The sequence below is a fragment of the Pongo abelii genome, chromosome 2 (genome assembly GCF_028885655.2).
Source record: "Pongo abelii isolate AG06213 chromosome 2, NHGRI_mPonAbe1-v2.0_pri, whole genome shotgun sequence".
NCBI lineage: Eukaryota > Metazoa > Chordata > Mammalia > Primates > Hominidae > Pongo > Pongo abelii.
This window is the reverse complement of record NC_085928.1, coordinates 160,018,709-160,032,132: the sequence shown is the minus strand read 5'-3', so window position 1 is coordinate 160,032,132 and position 13,424 is coordinate 160,018,709. Positions and strand designations below refer to the sequence as shown.

The 13,424-nt window shown below is 42.9% G+C and overlaps 1 protein-coding gene and 1 long non-coding RNA gene across 14 annotated transcripts in view; one reads left to right on the top strand and one right to left on the bottom strand.

Annotated features, from left to right (window-relative positions):
* Nucleotides 1-7,444, bottom strand: part of TSC22D2 (TSC22 domain family member 2) — a 55,891-nt gene extending 48,447 nt beyond the window's left edge. For all 7 annotated transcript variants that reach the window (XR_008523346.2, XR_002914407.3, XR_008523347.2 and 4 more), the window contains exon 1: nt 433-7,444. Coding sequence is in view for 3 of the 7 variants with exons in the window: in XM_024244883.3 (XP_024100651.3) it covers nt 433-2,390 (1,958 nt within the window). In the remaining 4 variants the exon portion in view is untranslated. The remainder of the gene's footprint in view (nt 1-432) is intronic.
* The window catches only part of LOC129058275 (uncharacterized), an 81,171-nt gene continuing 70,597 nt past the window's right edge, over nt 2,851-13,424 (top strand). For all 7 annotated transcript variants that reach the window (XR_010139363.1, XR_010139362.1, XR_010139359.1 and 4 more), the window contains exon 1: nt 2,851-2,991. This is a non-coding gene — a long non-coding RNA (uncharacterized LOC129058275). The remainder of the gene's footprint in view (nt 2,992-13,424) is intronic.

Below are 13,424 nucleotides of genomic sequence, written 5' to 3'. Positions count from 1 at the left end.
TTCTGGTTTTCCAGAAAGGAAAACTTGTAAGTAATATTATGTCTCAGCCTCAAAACTCACACTGACAAATCTCTCTGCCTTAAGTGTTCAAGTGTGATTGATATGTAAGAAAAGGACAATTCTATGGGAGCATAACACACTAGCTACCACCATTAAATGGTAAGGATTAAGCTTAAATTCACCTTTTTTTTGAGTAAACAATGTTGCATCCCTACCCATTTTATTGCTTTTAAACAACTGTGACAAGACCAATTCGCTCATTACACCCTTTGACATCAGCATCAGCAATCTAAATCAATTTTACCAAACACTAAATTTTGTATTTAAAAATGCTAAGGGCCTCGGTTGACAACAAACCTCCCAAAGTTGCATCCTAAGCTACAATGTTGGCCAAACATTTCTATCAAATATTTAAAATAGAGATTTCCATACCTGTCTTCATCACCATCAACAGGAATAGCTATGCTGAATACAGAGGTGGCCAGACTGTTCATAGGTGTTAACTGAAGAGGGTTTGCCAGGGAATCTGCAACAGGCGGCTTCACAACAGGCTTATTTTCAGCAATGAGAGAAAGTGGTGGTTGAGGTAGGGGTTCTGATTTTCTTCTAGTATCGTCGACTTGCCCGACTAAAGGCTGGGTCTGAGTTTGAAACTGGCTTAGGTCAGACGGTGGTAGACTTGTTGGTGCACTGTGTGTGCCTGGCGCTAAGGGCAGCCCAATGTGCTGGATTATGCTGCTGCTCCTGCTGACTGGCGTATGGCTGCTCAGCTGCTGCGACTGGGCCAGAGGCGCGGGTACATTTGGCATAGTAACAGAAGTGGTAGACACACTAGGCACGCTTGGAGCGGGCACGGCTGCAGGCACGTTTGGAACTCCGGGCACCACGGCGTGAGGGCCACCAGGTACGGCTGACAGCGGACCACTGCCACCCATCTGCGGCGGAGGCACGGACTGGGGCTGCCCAGCACCGGCAGGACCCAGGCACGGCTGCACCACGCCTCCCACAGTAGCCGGGGGCACTCCAGTCGGCTGACAAGGCGCAACCTGCCCGCCTTGCGCTGGTCCCGTCCGGGGGGCCATGGCGTCGCTGGGCTGGGAAGACGCGCCCATGAGCTGCGCGCCCACCGAGGAAGCACTCTGGCCGGTGCTCACGGGAAGGCTGGCCGCCGTGGCGGGGCTCGCTGCGGCGCCGGTGGACGACGGCTGCGCGGGGCTTGGCGGCTGCAGGCCGGCCACGTGCTGCTGCAGGTACTCACTCTGGCCGGAGGGCTGGACGGGCAGCAAATGTCCGGGCGGTATCTGAGGCTGAGGATACGCGAACTGCTGGGGCTGCTGCGCCGCGGAGGCGCCGACTGCAGGGCCCGGCTGCGGAGGCAGAGACATAGCCGGCTGCACCAGGGTTACATTCGTCGGCGGCAGAGTCTGTCCCCCGGGCCCCGTTCCCTGGGGCTGGCTGGGCTGCGCGGCTGCCATCATTGGCTGCGGCCCGGTAGCGGCTCCCGGGAACGGCGGCAGCGGAGCCGAGCTTTGAGCCACAGCCCCACCTACGGGTGGCGGCGGCGGCTGTGGCTGCCCAACGCTAAAACTCTGCGGCTGGGCCGGAGTGGGCTGGCTCATTTTCTCCGACGGGGGTAGCTGTGACACAGCAGTCAAGGAGCTGTCAGTTCCCGACTCGGGCCCGTGCGCTCCCTGCATGGAGGCCACTACTACCACCACCGACCCTCCGGTGGCGCCCAGGCCGCTGTCCCGCTCCGCAGTCTGGTCAAAAGTACTGCTGTGTCTAATGCAATCCCCGGATCTAGTCAGGACGCTGCTGTCTGAATCCCGCTCATAGTATTCCATACACGTCCATCGGCCGCGTCGATAGGGCTCTCCGCTCCCATGGTCCAGCTTGATCACGCGAAAACGGGAACTACATGTGGTGGGAGGCTGAGATGGGGCTGCAGCCACTGGCCCGGCGGATGAGCCCGCGAGCTGGGGGCCGCCGGGTGCTCCGGGGGCGGGGGCCGAAGTGGCGGCCGCCGCCAGGGTACTGGCGAGCGCCCCAGACACGCTCCGGGCCGAAACGACTCCTCCTCCGTTGGCGGGAGCAGCAGCCGCCGCTGCCAGCTGCCCATCCAGGAGGAGGTTTGGGGAGACGGTCCCGGGAGTCTCCGCATCCCCAACATTGTTAAGCGTCTCCTCAGAAGAGCTGCGCTCGCAGACCTCCTCAGGGCCATAATCCGTGGCCCGAGAGACGTCGAAAATCTCGGAGGAGACGTCCTCTGTGCGTGACTCGTCCGGGTCGTCCAAGCTCTCGGTGTCCTCGGTGATGCTAGTGGCCACCTGGGCCGTGGTGACACTGGTGATCTGGAAGCAGCTCTTCTTCTTGGCCGGCATCTTGGACATGGTGAAGAAGGCTGGAGGGCAGAGAGGCACGCCGGCTCCTCTGGGTCCTGTCGGAAACCGGGGAGGGCAGAGCACGGGCCCCCAAAGACAAAGTCCGAGTCTGCGCTGGGGTCTGAGGCCCGCCGCTGTAAGAGTCACGGGCTGATCCAGGCGCTGGCCGCCCGGTAAGACATCCTCCTCCTCGTTTCCTTCTCTGTGTCGGTCTCTTCGGCTCTGCCCCCCGTCTCAGTCCCGCGGCGGCTCCTCCTTCCTTTTCAGCTCCCGCAGCCGCGGCGCCTCAATTCAATTCCCTCAGAGGCGGCGACAGCGCGAACCCAGGGGCGGGCCGGCTGCTTCCTCTCCCGTCTCCGGGCAGCCGTGGTCAGTCCAGCTCGGCGCTCGGCGCGGTCAGCAGGCCTTGGCTGGGGGTGGGAGTGGGAGGGCGAAGAGGAGGAGGAGGAGGCGGTGGCGGCGGCGGCGTGAGGGGCGGTGCTGCCCCGCTCGGGCTCCTCAGGCCGGGGCCGGCGTCAGCGCTGGGCTCTCTGACTGAGGGAAGGAGCAGCGAGTCCGGAGTCGGAGATGCCTGATTCAGCCGGGAGCCGCGGGCCGGAGCTGGCTGAAGGTCCGCGGGCGGGCGGTGGGGCTGTGGCGCGGGCAGGCGGCCCTCTTTCCCCGGCTCTAGCCGGAGCTCAGCCCCAGGGACATGTCGACTGTCTCAGGCGGAAACCCACTCTGGGGGAGGGGAAAGCCGGCTCGGTCCTCCCCTTACAGGGGGAACCACCCCTGCGGGCGGGCGGCGACGGCGGTCTCGGCCTCCCCTCGCGGCTTCTCTCAGAGAGGGGCGGCGGCGGCAGACCGCTGGCACGGGACCGGAGGCGCCCCGGCTGTGTGAGGTAGCGGTGGTGGTTTCTTCGGCTCCTCCTCGGTGCGCCCAATTCCTAAACCCCGAAGAAACTGAAATTCAAACTGCTGAAGCGGCGGCTGCAGCTCCCTCCGCTGGGCCAAGATGGGGCTGAAATGGCCGCGCCAGGGATGCTGGGAGGAGCAGCAGCCCCGCTGCCGCCGCCGCTGCCGACTAAAATGCCGCCGCTGCCGCAGCCACCGCCAGCGCCGCAGCCACCGCCGTTCCGTGACGCACCGGCGTCGTGACGTCACCGCTCCGCCCCCTCCGGTTTCCTGCAGTTTCGCGTGGAACCTGGGGTGGGGGGGCAATGGGCGGGGCTAAAGGTTAGAAAAGGGAGCGGTTTCTTTATTTAAAATTTTTTAAATTTAAATTTTGTGTTGAAGATTCTTTAAGAATTGACGAGCTAAAGACCATTTTAAATTCTAAGCCTAGGGAAGCTTACAATGGAACTAATCAGATGTTTTTATGTCGGTTTGTTCCGAGACATTGGAAGACTGGAGGTCATGTGCTTGTGTCTAATGTTTAGCAAAATCTTAGTGAAACGAGGGCGATAGGAATGGGGGCTGGGGAGGACTTAGATGGGATAAAAAGAGGTGCGGCTGGAAGAATTAAATCGCTTTAAAACTTCTGAAAATAAATGTTGACCATTGTAGTCAGAGGAGTAAAATGTTCAGAGAAATGGGGATGATTAAACAAGGACAGCAAGCCAGATTGAGTCAGAAAATTATCTTCCTGCCAGAAATTCTGTCTCCAACAACGGCATCAGGGGATGGTTACTTGCCCAGGGTGAAGTCAGTTTTTAAAAAGCTTAAGGGTTACCAACATATTCCTGAATTTCCTGAATTTGCTGTGATTCCAGGATTCATTTAAACTCTTGAGACTGTTTTACTTTCGGCACGAAATCAGCTCATGGGCTTTATAAATGTAGAACCTACTGCATTATAGTTCTTCTTTTTGTTTATTCTAAAACTGTTAGTAGCAGCCAGGGTATTATATGATTTGGTTTGGGCCATGAACAACCATAACGAGTGATAAAGCACCCTTTCCTGTTCCAGTACAAAGAACAACTATGAAAAGAAAGTACTGGCAAATTTATCATCTTGTAGTTAGTTCCTGGCCAAAGAAAATGGTAAGGCCATTCTTTTAAGCAGTTAAAAAAAAATGGGGATGGGCTCTTAAACTTTGGCATACTAAGGCCATTCTTTTAAGTAGTTTAAAAAAATGGGAATGGGCTCCTAAACTTTGACATACTAAAGCAGTCGTCATTTAGGTAAAATCTAAGTCTTAATGGAAATCATGATTTCATATCTACTGCAGCGTTAGCAATCACATAATGATAAATCAGTAAATCGTTGAACTCGGTTCTCTAATCTTTGAAGAATAGAAATACTTTTTATCCCAAAAGATGTTTTGAGAATTAAATTTGCAGAGAATTTTTTAGGTCTTCAGTTGTAATTTATAGAGCTAGGTCTTTTAACTTTAGTGGAAACCATGCCCTCCAAACCCAAGTGACTGGAGTCAGAATGTGAAATAAGACCACACAAAATCCCTATTTCTTAAGGGGGTGGGCGAAAGTAATGGAACAAAATGTAACGTTATGCTATTGTGGCAGAGATAGCTAATGGAATGTTTCATTTCTAAGTCTGTAATTTCAATAATTGTTGGAGGCAGTTTTCCATCAATAAGTTAGATCAAATGGTTAAACCCAATATGAATTTATAAAAACTTAATTTAATTTTGGATTGATTTACCAGATTGTTTAAGGTGGTTATAATGGGTAGTGTTGATGGTGGTGCTTTTGGAAAAATGAGTATTATATGCCTGCTCATCCCTTTACATTATCTTATCATATAAACTTCTTGATTACTCGTTATGATACTCTTAAATCGTACATTTAGAGGAAAAATAATCTGTAAGACCATTTCTCCTTAAAATGATATATTATCAGATGAAAAGAAAGATAAAGATAATTTAGAAGAGATCCAGAAGTGGACTAAATTTCTGGTAAGGAGGGGGCTAAAGATGTTAAAAGACATCTTAGGAAAAGCATATGATTTATAACTTTTAAAAGTGTCATTTAGATGGTTAAGGATTTGTGTTTGTGTTTAATAGTTCTCTTGAAAATATTGTTTTCCAAAAGTTTAAAAGCCCTAGCTACTTTTATACATTTGCCCTTAAAAAAATGTACAGAATTTATTACATCAAACTGCTATGAAGAAATAAGAATTCTGATTTTTGCAAGTAAGTTGGAAATCAATGTAGAGGACAAAAAGTGGCATAGTTATATCTAAACAAAAAAGTATGTAATTCAAAAGTTGGTCCACAAAGAATTGAAAGCCTTTAAATAACTCATTTAAATGATAGAAAGCAGGATGTATATGCAAGTACATATGCTCCCTGTATAGAGAGTTGTTAGTAAGTAAAATGGTAGCCTAACTCACTGGAATAAAGAGATCCCTGGAGTCCCAAACGTCAAGACTCTGGGTGTATGCCTGCACCCAGAGACCATACTAGAGGCTGTGGGAATCCTTGATTACTGCTCTTAGAGCCCCCAACTTGACTGTTTCTTCTGTACCTGGTACTTTTCAAATATTTCAAATTGCAGTCATGCATGGGAGATACATTTAGAAAACATAATGCAGGGGAATAAAAGCAGTTAAAAACTTGAAGGGGCGACCCACCCCCTTCAGATGAAGGGGGTGGGTCGCCCCTTCAAAAACTAAGGACAGTTTCTACTGATGAAAATAAAAAACTGCTACAGCAAGATCTTTTCATCATCTGTAAACATCATACCCCCAAATTTTCCTAGGTTATTATCTAACCTCATCAGTACCAGATGGTGAATTATTTCATAGAAAATCCTGGAATGTAAACTCTAGATACTCAAGAAAACCTGACTTTTTTTTCAATGAAGGTGTATTATATTTAAAATAATAATGATGTATTAAACATTATGGGATAAAGAAAATACTTTCCATAGAAATTAAGCAACAGCCTAGGCAAAGAGAAGTAACCCTTTAGCATTCATACTATCAGTTAGACAGTGACATTTATTGAACATTCCCTGTGTTGTGTATTAAGAATTGGACTACCTATATCCCAGTCAACAATTTTTTCCAGAGTTTAGAAATAGCTTATGCTTATTTTCTGTGTTTTTTATTACCAAATTGTTATTAGTTTGGTGCAAAAGTAATTGTGGTTTTTGCCACTTACGTGATGGCAAAAACCGCAATTACTTTTGCACCAACTTAATAGAAAAATACAAAATGGAGAATAGTTTTCAGGTTCCACAAAGCATTTGCTAGAAATAAATATCAGTTGTCTAAATAAGTAGTACTTGATTTATTACTATGATTTTCCTAGGGTTCCATTTCTGGAACAATATCATATTAATAAACCCTTTCAGTGAGACCATTGTGTGGTATTGCCCAAAAAGAAATAATATATATAATGAGAAAGAACTAAGGCTAATAAAATTCCATAAATACTTTGATAAAGAAAAGTGTAATTTGACTGAGATGCACAAATGCTTACTTGATAATGAGGTGTTTTTAAGGAAACTTCTATTAAATACTCTTTTTGAGTTTAATATACTATGAAACAATGTTGTCTTTTTTTTTAATGAAGATTTCCTTGACTTCCAAAGACCTTTGATGTTCAAGCAAAATGTAGCAATTTGGTAAAAGTAAAGGGTGCATTTCGAACTGAAATAAACATAATGTCCTATTAAGACCTGTATTATATTTTGTGGAATTTAACTTAGAATGTAAGATATTAGCTCTGTGGTTTTACAAGCTAGTTTAAATTCTGCAATGTAGGGCAACAGAAAATCCAAACAAAATCCATTAATGACTATATTACTTCTTTATTTTTCTTTTTAAATATTTTATGTGGCCAGTCAGGATAAAAGTTTTTTTTTAAACTACATTTCCTAGTTGGACAGATCAAGAGTAAGCTCCAGTTTTGCTATAATCTCGTTTTGTGATTGCTGACAAGTCTATTACTCCCTCAGTTCCCCTATCACTAAAAAGAAATAACATTGTGGTAAAGAGGTGTTAAACTACCAAATCCACTGAAAAAGTATGGAAAAAGGTCACAGATGTGGCAGTGCTTTGGCATCTTCAGAAGAAAATATAGCAACTCAATGTGATACTATTGGCAATACCATTTGTTAATTAAAAAAAGAAGAAAGCAGTTACTAGATATCCATGATTTTATGGAGAAGCCATATTCTGTCATAGATGAGCTATTTACAGACATTCAATGGCACATTCTTTGACAAAGTGAATCATCACTGTCTAGTCTTTCTTATATATGAATTTGAAGTATTGATTAAAGTTGTAGCATACCTGTAATTTTAAATTGTAAAACTTTAACACTCACAAAAGAACATTGAAAGACTGCAAATTTCTAGACTTGGAGGTTGTAATTCCTTCTGTATGTTACTACTATCAGCTTATAAAGTTTTAAAAAATGTGAGTGTAGAAACTTATATAAACTGTATTCACACATGAAGGATAGCCTAAATGCTCCGGACTGATAATCTGAAGGTCATTCTAACCTGGCTGATTGAACTACTTTTATTCATAGAAGCCAAAGTTTTGAAAGGTACAGATAGAATCTTGACTACCTTGCATTCCCAGTTACGTTTTAATTCCAAAATAACAAGCTCTTTAGTCACTGGAAGCAAAACACTTCTAGCATTTAACTTCATAATACTTGAAATCCTACCTTGAAAGCATTCATACTCATTAAAAGCTCAACACATGATCCATGTTTACATAAGGATTTGGGTGTTACTTAAAATGGTCATGTAATGAGCTGCTTCTCTGCAAATTAATATTCACTCCCTTCCCTCATCCTTAATGTGGGATCTTTGAAGGAAAAGGAAGTGACCAAACTAAAGACATAGGGAAATGCAAAATCAAGGTGAAAAGTTAACCAGAGGGTTGTTTTAATTTTGGCCATCAACCCCCTAGTGAATAATGGTAACAGTATTGTTTTGAGACCCATTTTGTGGTATTTACCTATTGTTGAACTAAATTGACTAGATGTAAATATATTTTCATCTTCAGATGTTTAGAATTTCTATCCTTCCGCATTGTTTCTGGATTTTGATACTAATCTTTTTTCTTTGCATATTGTATATATTTACTCAACAACTAATCTAATTTTAGATTTTTAGCTTATCCACATTTCATTTTTGTTTGTTTCATTGGTATTTCATCAATACAATGGCTCTACCCTCCAAGGAAAAAAAACATCAGCCCGTCCCACAAAAATGCATATATTCAAGAAAGATAAATTACATTGTGATGATTCAATCATAGTAAGTATTCACCACTGAATTTCTTTAAGAATAACTACTGTGTTCAAAATAATTTTTGTACTAATATTTCATTTGAGATATTTTATTTCCGTGGAATAAAAAGATTTATCATACTAACATCAAGCTTGTATCTTGAACAAACAGCTCCAAATATAATAATACGAGCTCTACTTCTTCATGCATTCAACATGTATTTAGAAACCTGGCTGGGCACAGTGGCTCACACCTGTAATCCCAGCACTTTGGGAGGCTGAGGTGGGCAGATCACTTGAGGTCAGGAGTTTGAAACCACCCTGGTCAACATGGTGAAACCCTGTCTCTACTAAAAATACAAAAATTAGCTGGGCATGGTGGCAGGCGCCTGTAATCTCAGCTACTTGGGGGGCTGAGGCACGAAAATCGCTTGAACCTGGGAGGCAGAGATTGCAGTGAGCCAAGATCACACCACTGCACTCCAGTCTGGGTGACAGAACAAGACTCCGTAAGAAACCTACTATGTTGGCCTCTTTGCTGGACTTGGGGGAAACAGTTGTGAACCAGACAAGAAAAGCAAAGTCCTTGTTCAAATAGGTCTTATATTTTAGTAGGGGAAACAACCACCAAAGAAATAAGCAAAAAAATATAATTTCAAATATTCATAAGTGTTAAGAAAAAATGAAACAATAATGCAAAGTGGGAAAGGAGACAGTGTACCTTACTCAGATGTACTGTAGGTAGGCCTGAGGAAGTGTTCTTTGAGCTAAGGACAAGCTCATCAGGGGAGCATTTGAGGAAGGGAGACAGATGAGGCAATGGCTTTGTGCTGGAAACCAGTATGTGGTTGGAAGGGAGCAGGGGGCATCTGAGTAGCAGGCAAGGGCTAGATCATATGGACATTGTTGGCCAAGTAAAGGAACAGATATTTTATTTTAAATGCAATGAGAAGCCACAGGCAGGTTATAAGCAGAGGATTAACATGATCTGATTTACATTTACAAGGAAACCTTTTTAAAAAATCTTAACCTCTAATAGTTTATAATATATTGTGTATTATGTTTAGAGAGATTTAAAAATAACTTACATGATCAAAGATAAGTTTCTTTTTGTAGGGCTGTACTATTTGTGTGATATCAAAATGGAAGAAATATTTAACAATCTATATGGCATTTCTTTTAGAGATTTAATAACTTTGTTACAAAATGACTAAATCTTTGTAAGAGAGAAATCTTTTTCTCCATGAAACCTTAACTTTAATTTAAGGGCAGTGATTTTGATATTTAAGAGAAGCTTGAAATGCCCCACTTAAAAAAACACAACAACTCTGGACAACAGTGAAAAAGAAGTCATTTTGTTTAAATGTAATTATTAGATAAGTGTGACAAAAATAGAGCTAATTTTAGGGATGCTCAGGGCTGAGACTCCTTTTTTTCAGTGGACAAAAATATCCATAGGCAAATCTAGGGACACTTTAAATAGTTCAAGTAGTCATAAAAGGGTCTCAGAGGAGGGGACCTCTTCTGGAAGAGGTAGGTGGAAAGGCCATGCATTTGATATTGGTGGATTGCTTTTCATTTAGAAACTACTTTCTTTTCCTTGTCCAGTACAATTGAACAGTAGATGATTTCTACTCTGTTTCACGGGCTGTTTCTTTATTAGCAAGGTTACACTCTCAAGCACCTGTGGGGACAACTGGCCTGGGCACTTTCTTCGTATCTCCCTTTATCTTCTCTCAACTCAGGCCTATATGTACAAAGGTTAAATTTGTTCCTACTCAGTTAAAATCTAAAGCAAGGCCACCATAGGCCATTACTTTCTCTAGAGCACACAAAGGTAATCTGTTTTCCTAGTTGAACATGGGAGAAGAAACACCTAGATGTTTTATACCATAGGCTCCAATGTAAATGTGAATAGGTGATATAAATTCCAAGCAAAAAGAAGAAAGTTTGCTTATCTTATCCAATACTTTTGAAATATATTACCATTTGATGGCATTTGGCGTTTTATAAGATATGATAAAAACTTAAGACTAAAAAAAGTAGGCCAGATGCGGTGGCTCACACCTGTAATCCCAGCACTTTGGGAGGCTGAGGTAGGCGGATCACCTGAGGTCAGGAGTTTGAGACCAGCCAGGCCAACATGGTGAAACCCTGTCTCTACTAAAAATACCAAAAATTAGCCGGGCGTGGTGGCGGGCATCTGTAATCCCAGGTACATAGGAGGCTGAGGCAGAAGAATCGCTTGAACTTGGGAGGCAGAGGTTGCAGTGAGCCAAGATTGTGCCATTGCACTCCAGCCTGGGCAACAAGAAAGAAACTCCATCTCAATAAAAAAAAGGATAGCATGCCAAAGTTATTGTGTAAATTTTTTTTTTTTTTTTTTACAATATAGGATTTTAATTATTTTGTGTCCACATTTCTTAGTATTTTCTTTTTTTTTCTTTTTTTCTTTTCATTATTATTATTATTATTATTATTATTATACTTTAGGCTCTATGGTACATGTGCGCAACGTGCAGGTAAGTTACATATGTATACATGTGCCATGCTGGTGCGCTGCACCCACCAACTCGTCACCTAGCATTAGGTGTATCTCCCAATGCTATCCCTCCCCCCCCCCCACCCCACAACAGTCCCCGAAGTGTGATGTTCCCCTTCCTGTGTCCATGTGTTCTCATTGTTCAATTCCCACCTATGAGTGAGAATATGCGGTGTTTGGTTTTTTGTTCTTGCGATAGTTTACTGAGAATGATGATTTCCAGTTTCATCCATGTCCCTACAAAGGACATGAACTCATCATTTTTTATGGCTGCGTAGTATTCCATGGTGTATATGTGCCACATTTTCTTAATCTAGTCTATCATTGTTGGACATTTGGGTTGGTTCCAAGTCTTTGCTATTGTGAATAAATAAACATACGTGTGCGTGTGTCTTTATAGCAGCATGATTTCTAGTCCTTTGGGTATATACCCAGTAATGGGATGGCTGGGTCAAATGGAATTTCTAGTTCTAGATCCCTGAGGAATCGCCACACTGACTTCCACAAGGGTTGAACTAGTTTACAGTCCCACCAACAGTGTAAAAGTGTTCCTATTTCTCCACATCCTCTCCAGCACCTGTTGTTTCCTGTCTTTTTAATGATTGCCATTCTAACTGATGTGAGATGGTATCTCATTGTGGTTTTGATTTGCATTTCTCTGATGGCCAGTGATGGTGAGCATTTTTTCATGTGTTTTTTGGCTGCATAAATGTCTTCTTTTGAGAAGTGTCTGTTCATGTCCTTCGCCCACTTTTTGATGGGGTTGTTTGTTTTTTTCTTGTAAATTTGTTGGAGTTCATTGTAGATTCTGGATATTAGCCCTTTGTCAGATGAGTAGGTTGCGAAAATTTTCTCCCATTTTGTAGGTTGCCTGTTCACTCTGATGGTAGTTTCCTTTGCTGTGCAGAAGCTTTTTAGTTTAATGAGATCCCATTTGTCAATTTTGGCTTTTGTTGCCATTGCTTTTGGTGTTTTCGACATGAAGTCCTTGCCCATGCCTATGTCCTGAATGGTAATGCCTAGGTTTTCTTCTAGGGTTTTTATGGTTTTAGGTCTAACATTTAAGTCTTTAATCCATCTTGAATTGATTTTTGTATAAGGTGTAAGGAAGGGATCCAGTTTCAGCTTTCTGCATATGGCTAGCCAGTTTTCCCAGCACCGTTTATTAAGTAGGGAATCCTTTCCCCATTTCTTGTTTTTGTCAGGTTTGTCAAAGATCAGATAGTTGTAGATATGTGGCATTATTTCTGACGGCTCTGTTCTGTTCCATTGATCTATATCTCTGTTTTGGTACCAGTACCATGCTGTTTTGGTTACTGTAGCCTTGTAGTATAGTTTGAAGTCAGGTAGTGTGATGCCTCCAGCGTTGTTCTTTTGGCTTAGGATTGACTTGGCGATGCGGGCTCTTTTTTGGTTCCATATGAACTTTAAAGTAGTTTTTTCCAATTCTGTGAAGAAAGTCATTGGTAACTGTGTAAATTCTTTAAAAGGGGTACACATGTGCTCGTGTTGCATTTTTGTTAAATATCATCCTAAAACTTAGATTATTTTACAACTTAATTATAAAGCTTAAGAATCCTGATCATATTGCTTTAAAATAGCACCTTGTTATGGGTAGAAAAATATTACCCAAACTTTGTAGCCCACCTTATTAATGAACTTTGCTTCTAGTTGACCTTTTTTTTTTTTTTTTTTTTGGTGAGAGTTTTGCTCTGTCTCCCAGGCTGGAGTGCAGTGGCACGATCTCAGCTCACTGCAACCTCTGCCTCCTGGGTTCAAGGGATTCTTCTGCCTCAGCCTCCCGAGTAGCTGGGATTACAGGCACATGCCACCACACCTGACTAATTTTTTGTATTTTCAGTAGAGACGGGGTTTCACCATTTCAGCTAGTCTGGTCTCAAAATCCTGACCTTCTAGTTGACTTCTGTTTTTAAAAGTCAAAATCATTTTGAAGATGAACATTTGTCATTTGTTGAAAATTTTTTAAAATGTTAAATATGTTAGAATACCAAGTAAAAAAAAATTAAAATTATATCATGCCTTTTAAAAATTACATGTATGCATAGTAAAAGAACTTGGGAGAAATACGTCAGAACTTTAATAATGGCTGTCTCTAAGGGATGAGGTAATAGACTTTTTTTTTTGCTTTATATATTTTTTTCAAAATTTCTGCAATGATCACATATCATTTTTATTTAAATATATTACTTTTATATATTGAAAAAATGTACCCACAGACTCCAGACTAAGCCAAAAATAATTTTGTAAGGGTGTATTAACAACAGGCAAGATTATAGTTTTAGCTGTT